Genomic DNA, 16,489 nt, shown 5'->3' with positions numbered 1-16,489 from the left:
ATAGTACATATGAAGCAATTGCCAAAGTGCAGTTTAACAAACTATAAGTGCCTGATAGCAATTTATTATCGATTTGTGTAATGAATACCTAATTAGTGCATATTAATGATTTGCTCTTGCTATTAGTTAGTAGTCTCTTCTCAATATCATTCCAAGTTCAATTAATTTTTCACAATTTACACAAGATATGTCATTATGTACCCTCCAATCACAATGAAGACAACTGTTCCTAAAAAGGACAGAAGTGGCAGCAACTGTTCCGTTGTTATATTGTATATATTAATTTTTCACTACTTACACAAGATATGTCATTATGTACCCTCCAATCACAATGAAGACAACTGTTCCTAAAACAGACAGAAGTGGCAGTAACTGTTCCCTGGTTATATTGTCTTTGAGGTAGTCCACGGCAGAAAAAACCTTGGCCAGTATGCGCATCATGATCCCTTGTGCATGCTCATCCATTAACTCCTGTTCAAAATGGAAACAGAATAATATACTTATTTTGACAATTTACAGAATGATTTAACTTAGACTGCAATACAACTACTTAACTAGTAAATGAATTCTGTCTTGGAAGCAAATGCTATTTTACATGATATTCTCTTCTCTCTCTCACCCCCCCCCCCTTTCCCCACCCCACAAACACACATACACAAATGTGTTGTTATACGAGAGATAAAAAAAGATTCTTGACATGCATACATAGTTAAGACATCCTAGCAATGATAGCTGAGCAAAATGTTACATACTTTAGATTAGATTTACTTTCATTCCAATTGATCAGTAGTGAGGAGGTCCTCCAGGATGTGGAACGTCTCAGAAAAACAACAATACATGACAAATATTTACAACTAAAACAAATAAGCTAATGTACCATTCCACAGGTCCCAAGTGGAATGATCGTCATTTTTTAATGAACACTAAGAGTCATTTTACAAATACTAATGCACTGAATTTAAAATAAAAAAGTTTTTTATTTATTTATAAGGTAATAAACATGTAATACAACTACTGTAATACTTATTTACAATGAACACATGACTGCACTGAAATTGTGCAGAAGTTAGATTTCTTACTGCACATTTTTGTGCCCGGAAAACTTTAGCTTGGCTTGATGAATTACCCCAAAAAATAATCCCATATGACATTATGGAATGAAAGTAAGCATAGTATGCCAGCTTTTTCATTTTTATATCTCCTATGTCTGACAAAATTCGCATTGCAAACAGAGATTTGTTAAGACGCTTCAGCAGTTCTGTGGTGTGCTCCTCCCAGTTGAATTTATTATCAAGCTGTAATCCCAAGAATTTAACACTGTCCACTTCTTCTATCTTCTTGTCATCGTATGTTAGACATATACCCTTGGGACACCCCTTACAACTTCTGAACTGCATGTAGTGTGTTTTTTCAAAGTTTAGTGACAAAGAATTGGCTAGGAACCAGTGATTAATGTCCACAAATATTTTATTGGCTGATCTTTCTAAGACTACACTTGATTTGCTATTTATTGCAATGTTTGTATCATCGGCAAACAAAACAAACTTGCCATCTGGTAATGTTACTGATGAAAGGTCATTGATATACACAAGAAAAAGTAAGGGCCCCAAAATGGAACCTTGTGGGACCCCACATGTAATTAGTTCCCAGTTGGATGATGCCTGATAGCTTGATACATGTCTCTTTCCTAATAACACCCTTTGTTTCCTGCCAGAGATATAAGATTTGAACCATTTTGCAGCATTTCCTGTTACACTATAATATTCTAGTTTACTTAAAAGGATATTGTGATTTACACAGTCAAATGCCTTTGACAGATCACAAAATACGAGGGCAGTTCAGAAAGTAACCTCCGATTGGTCACAGTGCGGGTTGTGGGGGGAGTAGCGACGCCATCTGTGCGTTCACGCACTCAACAGGTCAGTCGGCATCAAGCCGTGGTCGAGTGAACGTCGTACCTGCGCTAGTTTAGTTTTTGTGGCAGTTTGAAATGTGTGCTGCAATAGAAAACCCCGCCAAATGTGAAGTGCGTGCTGTCATAAGGTTTTTTACAGCCAAAGGATATTCTGCAGCAGCTATTCATCGTGAGCTTTGTGCCGTGTACGGATCAAGAGTTATGAGTGAAGGAGTTGTCCGTGAATGGGTACGTTCATTTAAAAGTGGACGAGAAAACGTTCATGATGAAGAGAGGAGTGGTAGACCATCATTGGTGACTAACGAACTCGTTCAGACAGTTGATGCAAAAGTTCGTGAAAATCGACGTTTCTCAATGTCGGAGTTGTCTCCTGGTTTTCCACAGATTTCTAAGACTCTCTTGTACGAGATAATGACAGCAAGATTGGGTTACCGTAAGTTCTGTGCACGATGGGTGCCCAAAATTCTTACCGACCACCACAAAACTCAAAGAATGGCCTCTGCATTAGACTTTCTGTCACGTTATGAGGACGAAGGAGAACCATTGTTAAACAGAATCGTGAACCCTGAGACAAAAGAACAATCAAAGATGTGGGCACATTCAAATTCGCCTACCAAACCAAGAAAAGCCTCACAAGATTTTTCTGCCAGAAAACTGATGGCAACGGTGTTTTGGGATGCCAAAGGGGTGTTGTTGGTTGAATTCATGGAACGTGGTACGACCATTAATCAAGACGTGTACTGTGAAACAATAAAAAAGTTACGACGGGCTATACAGAACAAACGCCGTGGTATGCTGACTTCCGGTATCGTTTTTTTGCACGATAACGCCCGCCCTCACTCTGCTCGCAGAACAACGGCCCTTCTTGAGTCCTTCAAGTGGGACGTTATCAACCACCCACCTTACAGCCCAGACCTGGCGCCAAGTGATTATCACCTCTTCATGCATTTGAAGAAATGGCTCGGGTCACAGCGGTTTGATGACGACGAAGAGCTCAAAGATGCGGTCACAGGCTGGCTCCAGGCACAAGCGGGTGATTTTTATGCAGAAGGAATTTCAAAGCTTGTGAAGAGATACGATAAGTGCCTCAATCGCTATGGAGACTATGTAGAAAAATAGTGCAAAGATGTAGTTGTACGATGTATATATTAAAATATTTTTATTTAACTTGGTGTATTTTTTTAAATCAACCGGAGGTTACTTTCTGAACGGCCCTCGTATACCAGTTGCCTGCAATTTTTTGTCTAACGAATTAAGCACATTTTCACTGTAAGTGTAGATAGCCTTCTCAATACCAGAACCTTTTAGAAATCCAAAATGTGACTTTGAAAGTATGTTACTTGAGATAAGATGGTTATAAAGACTGTACATTACTTTTTCAAAAATTTTTGAGAATGCTGGCAACAGTGAAATTGGACGGAAATTTGATGCTATTTCATTATCTCCCTTCTTAAACAGAGGCTTAACTTCAGCATATTTCAGCCATTCAGGAAATATTCCACTGATTGTGATCTACCCATCTAATCTTCAGCATTCTTCTGTAGCACCATATTTCGAAAGCTTCTATTTCTTCCTGTCCAAACTATTTATTGTCCATGTTTCACTCCCATACATGGCTACACACCATACAAATACTTTCAGAAACGACACCCTGACACTTGACTCTATACCCAATGTTAACAAATTTCTCTTCTTCAGAAACGCTCTCCTTGCCATTACCAGTCTACATTTTATATCCTCTCTACTTCAACCATCATCAGTTATTTTGCTCACCAAGTAACAAAACTCCTTTACTAGTTTAAGTGTCTCACTTCCTAATCTAATTCCCTCAGCATCATCTGACTTAATTCAACTACATTCCATTATCCTTGTTTTGCTTTTGTCGATGTTCAACTTATATCCTCCTTTTAAGACACTGTGCATTCCATTCAACTGCTCTTCCAAGTCCTTTGGTGTCTATGACAGAATTACAATGTCATCGGCGAACCTCAAAGTTTTTATTTCTTCTCCATGGATTTTAATACCTACACTGAATTTTTCTTTTGTTTCCTTTAGTGCTTGCTCAATATACAGATTGAATAACACCAGGGAGAGGCTACAACCCTGTCTCACTCCCTTCCCAACCACTGCTTCCCTTTCATGTCCTTCGACTCTTATAACTGCCATATGGTTTCTGTACAAATTGTAAATAGCCTTTCGCTCCCTGTATTTTACCCCTGCCACCTTCAGAATTTGAAAGAGAGTGTTCCAGTCAACATTGTCAAAAACTTTCTCTAAGTCTACAAATGCTAGGAATGTAGGTTTGCCTTTCCTTAATCTTTCTTCTATGGTAAGTCGTAAGGTCAGTATTGCCTCACGTGTTCCAATATTTCTATAGCATCCAAACTGATCTTCCCCGACGTTGACTTCTACCAGTTTTTCCATTTGTCTGTAAAGAATTCGTGTTAGTATTTTGCAGCTGTGACTTATTAAACTGATAGTTCGGTAATTTTCACATCTGTCAACACCTGCTTTCTCTGGGATTGGAATTATTATATTCTTCTTGAAGTCTGAGGGTATTTCGCCTGTCTCATACATCTTGCTCATCAGATGGTAGAGTTTTGTCAGGACTGGCTCTCACAAGGCTGTCAGTAGCTCTAATGGAATGTTGTCTACTCCCGGGGCCTAGTTTCAACTCAGGTCTTTCAGTGCTCTGTCGAACTCTTCACGCAGTATCATATCTCCCATTTCATCTTCATCTACATCCTCTTCCATTTCCATAATATTGTCCTCAAGTACATTACCCTTGTATAGACCCTCTATATACACCTTCCACATTTCTGCTTTCCCTTCTTTGCTTAGAACTGAGTTTCCATCTGAGCTCTTGATATTCACACAAGTGTTTCTCTTTTCTCCAAAGCTCTCTTTAATTTTCCTGTAGGTTGTATCTATCTTACACCTAGTGAGATAAGCCTCTACATCCTTATATTTGTTTTCTAGCCATCCCTGCTTAGCCATTTTGCACTTCTGGTCGATCTCATTTTTGAGACGTTTGGATTCCTTTTTGACTGCTTCATTTACTGCATTTTTATATTTTCTATTTTCACCAATTAAATTCAGTATTTCTTCTGTTACCCAAGGATTTCTACTAGCCCTCGTCTTTTTACCTACTTGATCCTCTGCTGCCTTCACTACTTCATCCCTCAAAGCTACCCATTCTTCTTCTACTGTATTTATTTCCCCCATTCCTGTCAATTGTTCCCTTATGCTCTCCCCGAAACTCTGTACAACCTCTGGTTTAGTCAGTTTATCCAGGTCCCATCTCCTTAAATTCCCACCTTTTTGCAGTTTCTTCAGTTTTAATCTACATTTCATAACCAATAGATTGTGGTCAGAGTCCACATCTGCCCCTGGAAATGTCTTACAATTTAAAACCTGGTTCCTAAATCTCTGTCTTACTATTATATAATCTATCTGAGACCTTCTAGTATCTCCAGACTTCTTCCATGTATACAGCCTTCTTTTATGATTCTTTACCTCAAATTGGCCTACAAAAACTGCGTAAACTAGAGTGCATGTTCATCAAGCGAGTTTTTCAACATTCTCGCGCTCCCTTCGCTCAAACTACTAGTTCTAGAGAAAAAACTGAACCGGACACTTTTTGTAGGAAATTTAATGTTGTTTAATTTTGTACTGTCACACGTTTTCGCTGGAGGGTGCGGTTTTCAAGTTATTCAAGAAAAACATACAAAAGTGATATTAAATGTGTTCTATCTTGGAAACCATTTGGACTAGGGCATACGTCCATATGAAGTCTTTTGTTCAGGATCACTAATATTATCACCCCTCAAAGCATTTACCTTTCCTACTGACTCTCCTTGTAAATCAGGCAATCTGACGAGTGAGGAGAATGTGGCCAGAACAGTTCACGCACTTGGGCAGTGGTGTGTAAGGGAGGCAAATAGGATTTGCATCATGCCGTGAAGACATATGACCAAAAGCAGTACACTGGGAACAGCGCGTGGGAGGTGGGTTATAGGGCTTCAAGTCACACCAGTAAACCATAACTTTACTTTTTGTGGAAGGGTACCCTCCTCAAAGGCCAGGACGAAAGCACCAGTACCAACACTATTGTCCTTAGTACCTCTCTCTGGACGAAATTAAAGCCAGGCCATTCCATATTATTCTCGAGTTCCTTGTCAGATTGAAGAAGAAGATCCCTGTGGAAAATAATGTCTTAGGTCACATTTAAGGACTGGTGAAGAGTAATGTTGAACCCGGATGTCACCTAATCATTCGCAAGCACATTCGGAAGCCAAATGGCTGGCAGAGGAGGTTTTAATCAGTAAGGAACCAGATCACATCTGAGTGAGTCAGCTTCACAAAACTTATCTTTGATATGTTCTACAATAAAGAGCAATTTGGTGTGTATTATTTATATCTCACTGTGTATCTTCTGTAGGCTTGCTGAAGATGTTTGTATAGCCCAATACTGGTCAAGCCACAATAAAAATGAACAAGCAGCAATGCAAACAGGGTGTCAAAAAAAGTCTAGTAAACATGGGCTCTAAAATGCATGTCTTAATGAGTCAGGAGCATTTATTCAGTAGAAGAGAAGCATTTTACACTAGTGAAGATGAGTAAGTAGTCATAGCTCTTAGGGTTTACATTTTAGACCCCACATTTATTGGACACTTTTTCTTAGTTTGATCTGCACTACCTCCTCCCAAAATATGGAAAACAAAGTCCTTGCAGCAGAAGACATGTGTTTCACAGTATCAAAGATGAACCAGTGCTCATAGCTCTTAAGTTGGGCATTTTAGAGCCCATGTTTGCTAGACATTTTTTCTTGTTTTGGAACCTGTCCCTAAAGCTTGTTTTGGGACACCTTATATAGAGTTGGTGCGTAAGTTCGTAGCATTTTTCCATAATTTTAATACAAACAACACATACACGTAACAGAGACTTTAGTCATCAACAATACATTGAGACTGCAGTATTGTGTTTGTGATTGTGTTCGCGTTAGAGTGTGTGTGTGTGTGTGTATTTTTGATGAAGGCCTTAAGGGCCGAAAGTTTTATTTGGAACAATATTTTTGTTGTGCCTATCTTCGACTCAGCGTCACCACTACATGGTGAGTAGCAACTTTCCTTTTCATTATACTGTTACATTCCATCCTGGATTTTTCATTGTTTGATACATTCTCCTTCGCTGCTTGCAACAGTTTGCCAATGGCGCGGGTAAATTTTTGATTCCGCAACTGTTGAAATCATGTGATTTTGAGGCAAATAACTCAGTGAGCCATGTTCAGAGCGCATTTTCATCTGAAAAGGAATGTCCTTGAAGGTTGTTTGATAGAGTGGAAAAGGTGGAAATCTGAGGGCGCAAGATCAGGTGAATAAGGTGGGTGTGGAATGACTTTCCAACCCTACTCCAGTGTAGAGTTTTTTTGCCAGTCGAGGAGGATGTGGGTAGGCATTATCATGGAGTGGAATCACTTCCTGCAGTCGTCCTGGTCATTGTTCTTGGACTGCAGCTGCAAGATGTCTCAGATGTTGACAATAAATCTCAGCAGTCACGGCTACACCTCAGAAAAGCAATTCGTAGTAGACCACACCATTGTTGTTCCACCAGATGCATAACATTACCTTTTGTGGAAGCGTGCAGATCTTCATAAGGGGAGTTGCTGCATTGTGTGGGCTCAAACATTGCTTTCTTTTCCTTATGTTAGCATAGAGACACCATTTCTTGTCACCAGTAACAATACAGGATAAGAATAGTCAACATAGTTCGCGAGTTAACCGACAACAAGCAAGCAGAGACGCACATATGGCTACCCGCAGCTTTCTGTGATTTTTGCTTAGAGGATTTGGTACCCACACCCCTTGATTTTTTAACCTTCCCCATTGCATGCAAATGTCACATGATGGTGGAATGATCACATTTCATCATATTTGCCAGTTCTTAATGACAATGACATGGATGACTGTGGATTAATGCATTTAAACAATCTGTGTCTACACAGGTACTCCATAAGCCACCATACGGTGCGTGGTGGAGGGTATCCTGTGCCACTGCCAGTCATTTCCTTTTCTGTTCCACTCACAAATAGAGCAAGGGAAAAATGACCGTCTATATGCCTCCATATGAGCCCTGATTTTTCGTGTCTTATCTTCACGGTTATTACACGCAATGTACAATGGCGGCAGGAGAGTTGTTCGGCAGTCAGTCTCAAATTCAAGTTCTCTAAATTTTCTCAATAGTGTTTTTCGAAAAGAATGTCTTTCTTCCAGGGATTCCCATTTGAGTTCCTGAAGCATCTTCTAACACATACACGTTTGAATCTACTGGAAACAAATTTAGCAAGGTGCCACTGAACTGCTTCATTGTCTTCCTTCAATCTGACCTGGTACAGATCCCAAACACTTGAGCAGTACTTAAGAAAAGGTAGCACCGGTGTCCTATATGCTGTCTCCTTTACAGGTGAACCACTCTTTTCTAAAATTTTCCCAATAAACTGAAGGCAACCACTTGTCTTCCATACCACAGTTCTCACATGCTTGTTCCATCTCATTTCGCTTTGCAACATTATGTCCAGACATTTAAACGACTTGGCTGTGTCAAACAGGACACTAGTATTACTGTATCTGAACATTAAAGGTTTGATCTACCAACTCATCTGCATTAACTTACATTTTTCCACATTTAGGGCTAAGTCACATTTTATCTTCCTATAGTCACTCAGATTCGAGACCTTACAGTACACCGTGGCATCATCAGCAACAACCGCAAATTGCTGCCCACACTGTTCACCAAATCATTTATGTATATAGAGAACAATAGCGGTCCAATCATACTTCCCAGGGGCATTCTTGATGATACCTGTGTCTCCGATGAAAACCCACCATCAAGGATAACATACAGGGCTCTACTATTTAACAAGTCTTCCAGCTACTCACATATCTATGAACTTATTCTATATGCTCATATCTACATTAACAGCCTGCAATGGGCCACCGCGTCAAATGATTTCCAGAAATAGAAATATGGACTGCCTGTTACTCTTCATCCATACTCTGCAGTATCTCATGTTAGAAAAGGGAAAGCTGAGTTCCACATGAGAAATACTTTCTAAAACCATGCTGATTCATGAACATAAGCTTCTGAGTCTCATGAAAGTTTATTGTATTCGAACTCAGAATATGTTCAAGAATTCTGCAGCAAACACAAGTTAAGGATATTTGTATGTAATTTTGCAGGTCTCATCTTTTATCCTTCTTACATACTAGAGTGGCCTGCGCTTTTTTCCAGTTGTTAGGGACTTTGTACTGGGTGAGAGATTCACGATAAATTCAAGCTATGTAAAGGACCAATGCTGTAGAGCAATCATTGTAAAATTGAACTGGGATTCCACCTGGATATGGTGCTTTACTTGCTTTCAAATCTTTCAGTTGTTTCTCTACACCATGGATGCTTATTGAAACTTCCTGGCAGATTAAAACTGTGTGCCGGACCGAGACTTGAACTCCCTACCTTTGCTTGGGTAGCTCAGTTGGTAGAGCACTTGCCCACGAAAGGCAAGGTCCCAAGTTCGAGTCTCAGTCCGGCACACAGTTTTAATCTGCCAGGAAGTTTCATATCAGTGCACACTCCACTGCAGAGTGAAAATCTCATTTATGGATGCTTATTACTATGTAATCCATATATGAGTCTGTTCGATGGTCAAATGGTGGTATGTTTGTACGATTCTCCTTTCTGAACAATTTATTGAACATGAAATTTAAAACTTTGGCTTTCACTTTGCTATCTACAACTGCCACACCAGACTGTTCAACAAGGGACTGAATGGAAGCCTTAGACCCATTTAGCTATTTTACATAAGACTAGAACTTTCTCAGGTTCTCAGCCAGATCTTTTGCTAAGGTGTGATAGTGGTAGTTGTGGTAGGCTTCGTGCATAGATCTTTTCACTGACACACAAATCTCGACTAACCTTTGCATGTTGTCATTTGTGCATTCCCTTTTGAACCGAAAGTGCAATAGTCTCTGCTTCCTCAGCATCCTCCGAATTTCATCATTAAACCATGGTGGATGTTTTTATTTATTTATTTTATTTATTTACACGTCAAATTCCGTAGGACCAAATTGAGGAGCAAATCTCCAAGGTCATGGAACGTGTCAATACATGAACTTACAACATAAAAGTAATAACAGACAAAAATAAATGTTCATGAACCTACAAGAAAATCAGTCCATAAGTTTAAGCAAACACTATCAGCTATACAATGAGAATCGGCTTAATTTTTCAAGGAACTCCTCGACAGAATAGAAGGAGTGACCCATGAGGGAACTCTTCAGTTTCAATTTGAAAGCGCGTGGATTACTGCTAAGATTTGGTTCGCGAACTCACACCACTTATTGCCCGAACCGCCCGTTTCTGAGCCAAAAATATCCTCCTACAATGGGAAGAATTACCCCAAAACATAATACCATATGAGCCCAATGTCAAAATACCCAGACTCGTGAACAGAGGTCGACAAGAGGTTCGCGAACTCACACCACTTATTGCCCGAACCGCCCGTTTCTGAGCCAAAAATATCCTCCTACAATGGGAAGAGTTACCCCAAAACATAATACCATATGACATAAGTGAATGAAAATAAGCCAAGTAGACTAATTTACGTGTCGAAGTATCACTCACTTTCAATACCGTTCGAAGAGTGAAAATGGCAATATTAAGTCTTTGAACAAGATCCTGAACGTGGGCTTTCCACGACAGCTTACTATCTATCTGAACACCTAGGAATTTCAACTGTTCAGTTTCACTAATCATATGCCCGTTCTGTGAGATTAAAACGTCAGGTTTTGTTGAATTGTGTGTTAGGAACTGTAAAAACTGAGTCTTACTGTGATTTAACGTTAGTTTATTTTCTACAAGCCATGAACTGAGGTCATGTACTGCACTACTTGAAATCGAGTCAATGTTGCACACAACATCCTTTACTACCAAGCTAGTGTCATCAGCAAACAGAAATATTTTAGAGTTACCCATAATACCTACGGGCATATCATTTATATAAATAAGGAACAGGAGCAGCCCCAACACTGATCCCTGGGGCACCCCCACTTGACAGCACCCCACTCAGATCCCACATTACAGCCGTTATCAACATTGTGAATAATGACCTTTTGCTACCTGTTGCTAAAGTAAGAGGTGAACCAATTGTGAGCTACTCCCCTTATTCCGTAATGGTCCAACTTCTGGAGCAATATTGTGAGATCAACACAGTCAAATGCCTTTGTTAAATCAAAAAATACGCAAAGCATTCGAAACTTTTTGTTTAGCCCATCCAGTACCTCACAGAGAAAAGAGAATATAGCATTTTCAGTTGTCAAACGACTTCTAAAGCCAAACTGTACATTTGATAGCAAATCGTGTGATATAAAATGATCAATTAACCTTACATACACAGCCTTTTCGATAACTTTTGCAAACACTGATGGCATAGAAATTGGTCTAAAATTATCTACATTATCCCTTTCTCCCTTTTTATAAAGCGGCTTTACTACTGAGTACTTTAATTGCTCAGAAAAGTGACCATTCCTAAAGGAAAAATTACAAATATGGCTAAATACAGGGCTAACATGTGCAGCACAGTACTTTAATATTCTACTACACACTCCATCATAACCATGAGAGTCCTTAGTCTTCAGTGATTTAATTATTGACTCAATCTCCCTCTTGTCTGTATCACAGAGGAGTACTTCAGACGTCAATCTCGGAAAGGCATTTGCTAAGAAATTTATATGATTTCCTGTAGAAACTAAATTTTTATTTAATTCACCAGCAATGCTCAGAAAATGGTTGTTAAATACTGTACACGTATCTGATTTATCAGTAACAGAAATATTATTACTGCGAACTGTCTTTATATCATCAACCTTGTGCTGCTGACCAGACACTTCCTTCACAACTGACCACATGGCTTTAATTTTATCCTGTGAATTAGCTATTCTATTTGCATACCACATACTTTTTGCCTTGCTAATAACATTTTTAAGCACCATACAATACTGTTTGAGATGGGCTACTGTAGCTTGATTGTGACTACTTCTAACATTTTCATATAATTCCCACTTTGTTCTACATGATATCCTTATCCCACTAGTCAGCCAACCGGGCTGTACATTACTGCTAGTACCCCGTTTAGAATGTTCTAAAGGAAAGCAACTCTCAAAGAGCATGAGAAATGTGTTATGGAAAGCATTGTATTTATCATCTATATTATCGGCACTATAAACATCTTCCCACTCTTGTTCCTTGACAAGTTTTGAAAAACTCTCTATTGCTGTTGGATTAACTTTCCTACGTAGTTTGTAATTAAATACGACATTGGTTTGAGTACAAAAACCTTTTAGTGTTAAAATTTGCGCATCATGGTCTGAAAGGCCATTCACCCTTTTACTAACAGAATGCCCATCTAGTAATGAAGAAGGAATAAAAATATTGTCTATGACTGTGCTACTGTTCCCCTGCACCCTAGTTGGAAAAAACACAGTTTGCATCAGATCATATGAATTCAGGAGATCTACCAACATCCTTTTTCTTGCACAATCATGTACAAAATTAATATTGAAGTCACCACATATAACTACACTCCTGGAAATTGAAATAAGAACACCGTGAATTCATTGTCCCAGGAAGGGGAAACTTTATTGACACATTCCTGGGGTCAGATACATCACATGATCACACTGACAGAAACACAGGCACATAGACACAGGCAACAGAGCATGCACAATGTCGGCACTAGTACAGTGTATATCCACCTTTCGCAGCAATGCAGGCTGCTATTCTCCCATGGAGACGATCGTAGAGATGCTGGATGTAGTCCTGTGGAACGGCTTGCCATGCCATTTCCACCTGGCGCCTCAGTTGGACCAGCGTTCGTGCTGGACGTGCAGACCGCGTGAGACGACGCTTCATCCAGTCCCAAACATGCTCAATGGGGGACAGATCCGGAGATCTTGCTGGCCAGGGTAGTTGACTTACACCTTCTAGAGCACGTTGGGTGGCACGGGATACATGCGGACGTGCATTGTCCTGTTGGAACAGCAAGTTCCCTTGCCGGTCTAGGAATGGTAGAACGATGGGTTCGATGACGGTTTGGATGTACCGTGCACTATTCAGTGTCCCCTTGACGATCACCAGTGGTGTACGGCCAGTGTAGGAGATCGCTCCCCACACCATGATGCCGGGTGTTGGCCCTGTGTGCCTCGGTCGTATGCAGTCCTGATTGTGGCGCTCACCTGCACGGCGCCAAACACGCATACGACCATCATTGGCACCAAGGCAGAAGCGACTCTCATCGCTGAAGACGACACGTCTCCATTCGTCCCTCCATTCACGCCTGTCGCGACACCACTGGAGGCGGGCTGCACGATGTTGGGGCGTGAGCGGAAGACGGCCTAACGGTGTGCGGGACCGTAGCCCAGCTTCATGGAGACGGTTGCGAATGGTCCTCGCCGATACCCCAGGAGCAACAGTGTCCCTAATTTGCTTGGAAGTGGCGGTGCGGTCCCCTATGGCACTGCGTAGGATCCTACGGTCTTGGCGTGCATCCGTGCGTCGCTGCGGTCCGGTCCCAGGTCGACGGGCACGTGCACCTTCCGCCGACCACTGGCGATAACATCGATGTACTGTGGAGACCTCACGCCCCACGTGTTGAGCAATTCGGCGGTACATCCACCCGCATGCCCACTATACGCCCTCGCTCAAAGTCCATCAACTGCACATACGGTTCACGTCCACGCTGTCGCGGCATGCTACCAGTGTTAAAGACTGCGATGGAGCTCCGTATGCCACGGCAAACTGGCTGACACTGACGGCGGCGGTGCACAAATGCTGCGCAGCTAGCGCCATTCGACGGCCAACACCGCAGTTCCTGGTGTGTCCGCTGTGCCATGCGTGTGATCATTGCTTGTACAGCCCTCTCGCATTGTCCGGAGCAAGTAGGGTGGGTCTGACACACCGGTGTCAATGTGTTCTTTTTTCCATTTCCAGGAGTGTACTTTCTGGTACTTCTTACAAAGTGAATCAAGAACCCTCTCTAGCTTAAGCAAAAATGCTCTGAAGTCGGAGTTAGGGGACCTATAAACAACAGCAATTAGAAGTTTAGTTTCACTAAATTCAACTAATGCTGCACAACTTTCAAATATCTGTTCAGTGCAGTGTCGTGATACGTCTATGGACTCAAATGGAATACTGTTTTTTACGTACAGAGCCACTCCCCCACGCAGCAAGGAACTCCTCGAGAAACAGCCAGCTACATCCCTTATCCACTTACTAGGCACATAAGTCTCCAGACCACAATTTACAGTCTGATTAAACCTCATCCATAATTCCTCTACATCCATCTTACTGGAACTAAGTGACGCCAATTCACTGTCTAAGTGAAACCAAATAATTGCTCATCTGCTCTATCTAGCAGAAACACTCTCCTAGACTTCTTGACTGATTTATTAACTTTCGTAATCATAGTTGCTATAATGACATCTTGATCACTAATCCCCATTTCTACCACTGACATTGCTGATGAAGTCCAGCCTATATGTAGCTACAATGTCTACGATATTCCCATCGTGTGTGGGCTGCTAGCTAACTGCTCAAGACAGTTTTCTGAAAATGTGTTCAAAGGTATTTTGTATTACTGTCTGTCTGTACCCCCCCCCCCCCCCCCCCAGACCCTCCCCCCTCCACACACACACACAATGAATCCACAGACATCCCTGTCTACCCTCAGTAGGTTAAAGTCACCTTCAACGAGTATTGCATGATCTGAGTATTTACGTGCTACTGAGTGTACGCTTTCTTTGAATGACTTCAGAACTGTCGCAGCAGAGCCAGGTGGCCAGTAAAAACTTCCAACAATTAACTTGGTTTCACCTACACTTGTTATATGCAACCAGATAACTTCACTGTAACACTCAACTTCGACCTCCTAGGTACACAAAACGGGTTAGAACACTGTTGCAGAAACAACGAAACAAACACGCCAAATTTAAACACATGCAAAATCCCCAAGATTGGCAATCTTTTACAGAAGCTCAAAATTCAGCATGGACTTCAATGTGAGATGCTTATAACAATTTCCACAATGAAACTTTGTCTCGAAACCTGGCAGAAAATCCAAAGAGATTCTGGTCGTATGTGAAGTATGTTAGCGGCAAGAAACAATCAATGCCTTCTCTGCGCGATAACAATGGAGATACTATCGACGACAGTGCTGCCAAAGCAGAGTTTCTAAACACAGCCTTTCACAATGCCTTCACAAAAGAAGATGACGTAAATATTCCAGAATTTGAATCAAGGACAGCTGCCAACATGAGTAACGTAGAATTAAATATCCTCGGAGTAGTGAAGCAACTTAAATCACTTAATAAAAGCAAGTCTTCTGTTCCAGACTGTATACCAATTAGGTTCCTTACAGAGTATGCTGATGCATTAGCTCCATATTTAACAATCATATACAACCGTTCGTTTGACGGAGGGTCTGTACCCAAAGACTGGAAAGTTGCAGAGGTCACACCAATATTCAAGAAAGGTAGTGGAAGTAATCCAATAAATTACAGGCCCGTATTGTTAACATCAACATGCAGCAGGATTTTAGAACACATATTGTGTTCAAACATTATGGAATTACCTTGAAGAAAACGGTCTACTGACACACGGTCAACATGGGTTTAGAAAACATCGTTCCTGTGAAACACAACTAGCTCTTTATTCACATGAAGTGTTGAGTGCTATTGATAAGGGATTTCAGGTCGATTCCGCATTTCTGGATTTCCAGAAGGCTTTTGCCACTGTACCACACAAGCGGCTCATAGTGAAATTGCGTACTTATAGGGTATCGTCTCAGTTATGTGGCTGGATTTGTGATTTTCTGTCAGAGAGGTCTCGGTTCATACTAACTGACGGAAAGTCATTGAGTAAAACAGAAGTCATTTCTGGCATTCCCCAAGGTACTGTTATAGGCCCTTTGTTGTTCCTTATCTATATAAACGATTTTGGAGACAATAAGAGCAGCCGTCTTCGGTTGTTTGCAGGTGACGCTGTCGTTCATCGACTAATTAAGTCATCAGAAGATCAAAACAAACTGCAAAATGATTTAGAAAATATATCTGAATAGTTCAAAAAGTGGCAGTTGGCCCTAAATAACGAGAAGTGTGAGGTCATCCACATGAGTGCTAAGAGGAACTCGTTAAATTTCGGTTACACAATAAATCAGTCTAATCTAAAAGCCGTAAATTCAACTAAATACCTAGGTATTACAATCACGAACAACTTAAATTGGAAGGGACACATAGAAGATAGTGTCGGAAGTCCCATGCGGCTTTTCGCGGATGATGCTGTAGTATACAGAGACGTTGCAGCATTAGAAAATTGTAGCGAAATGCAGGAAGATCTGCAGCGGATAGGCACTTGGTGCAGGGAGTGGCAACTGACCCTTAACATAGACAAATGTAATGTATTGTGAATACATAGAAAGAAGGATCCTTTATTGTATGATTATATGATAGCGGAACAAACACTGGT

The 16,489-nt window shown here is 40.9% G+C and overlaps 1 protein-coding gene across 1 annotated transcript in view; it reads right to left on the bottom strand.

Moving 5' to 3' along the window:
• LOC126473662 (dnaJ homolog subfamily C member 16) overlaps nucleotides 1-16,489 on the bottom strand; it is a 171,133-nt gene that overhangs the window by 75,195 nt on the left and 79,449 nt on the right. Inside the window, exon 9 of the mRNA XM_050100894.1 lies at nucleotides 299-471. Within this exon, the coding sequence (XP_049956851.1) occupies nucleotides 299-471 (173 nt within the window). The remainder of the gene's footprint in view (nucleotides 1-298; nucleotides 472-16,489) is intronic.

Source organism: Schistocerca serialis, chromosome 4 (assembly GCF_023864345.2).
Source record: "Schistocerca serialis cubense isolate TAMUIC-IGC-003099 chromosome 4, iqSchSeri2.2, whole genome shotgun sequence".
In the NCBI taxonomy this organism is placed as follows: Eukaryota; Metazoa; Arthropoda; class Insecta; order Orthoptera; family Acrididae; genus Schistocerca; species Schistocerca serialis.
Note: the sequence above shows the minus strand (reverse complement) of the source record. Positions and strands in the feature narration are given on the sequence as shown.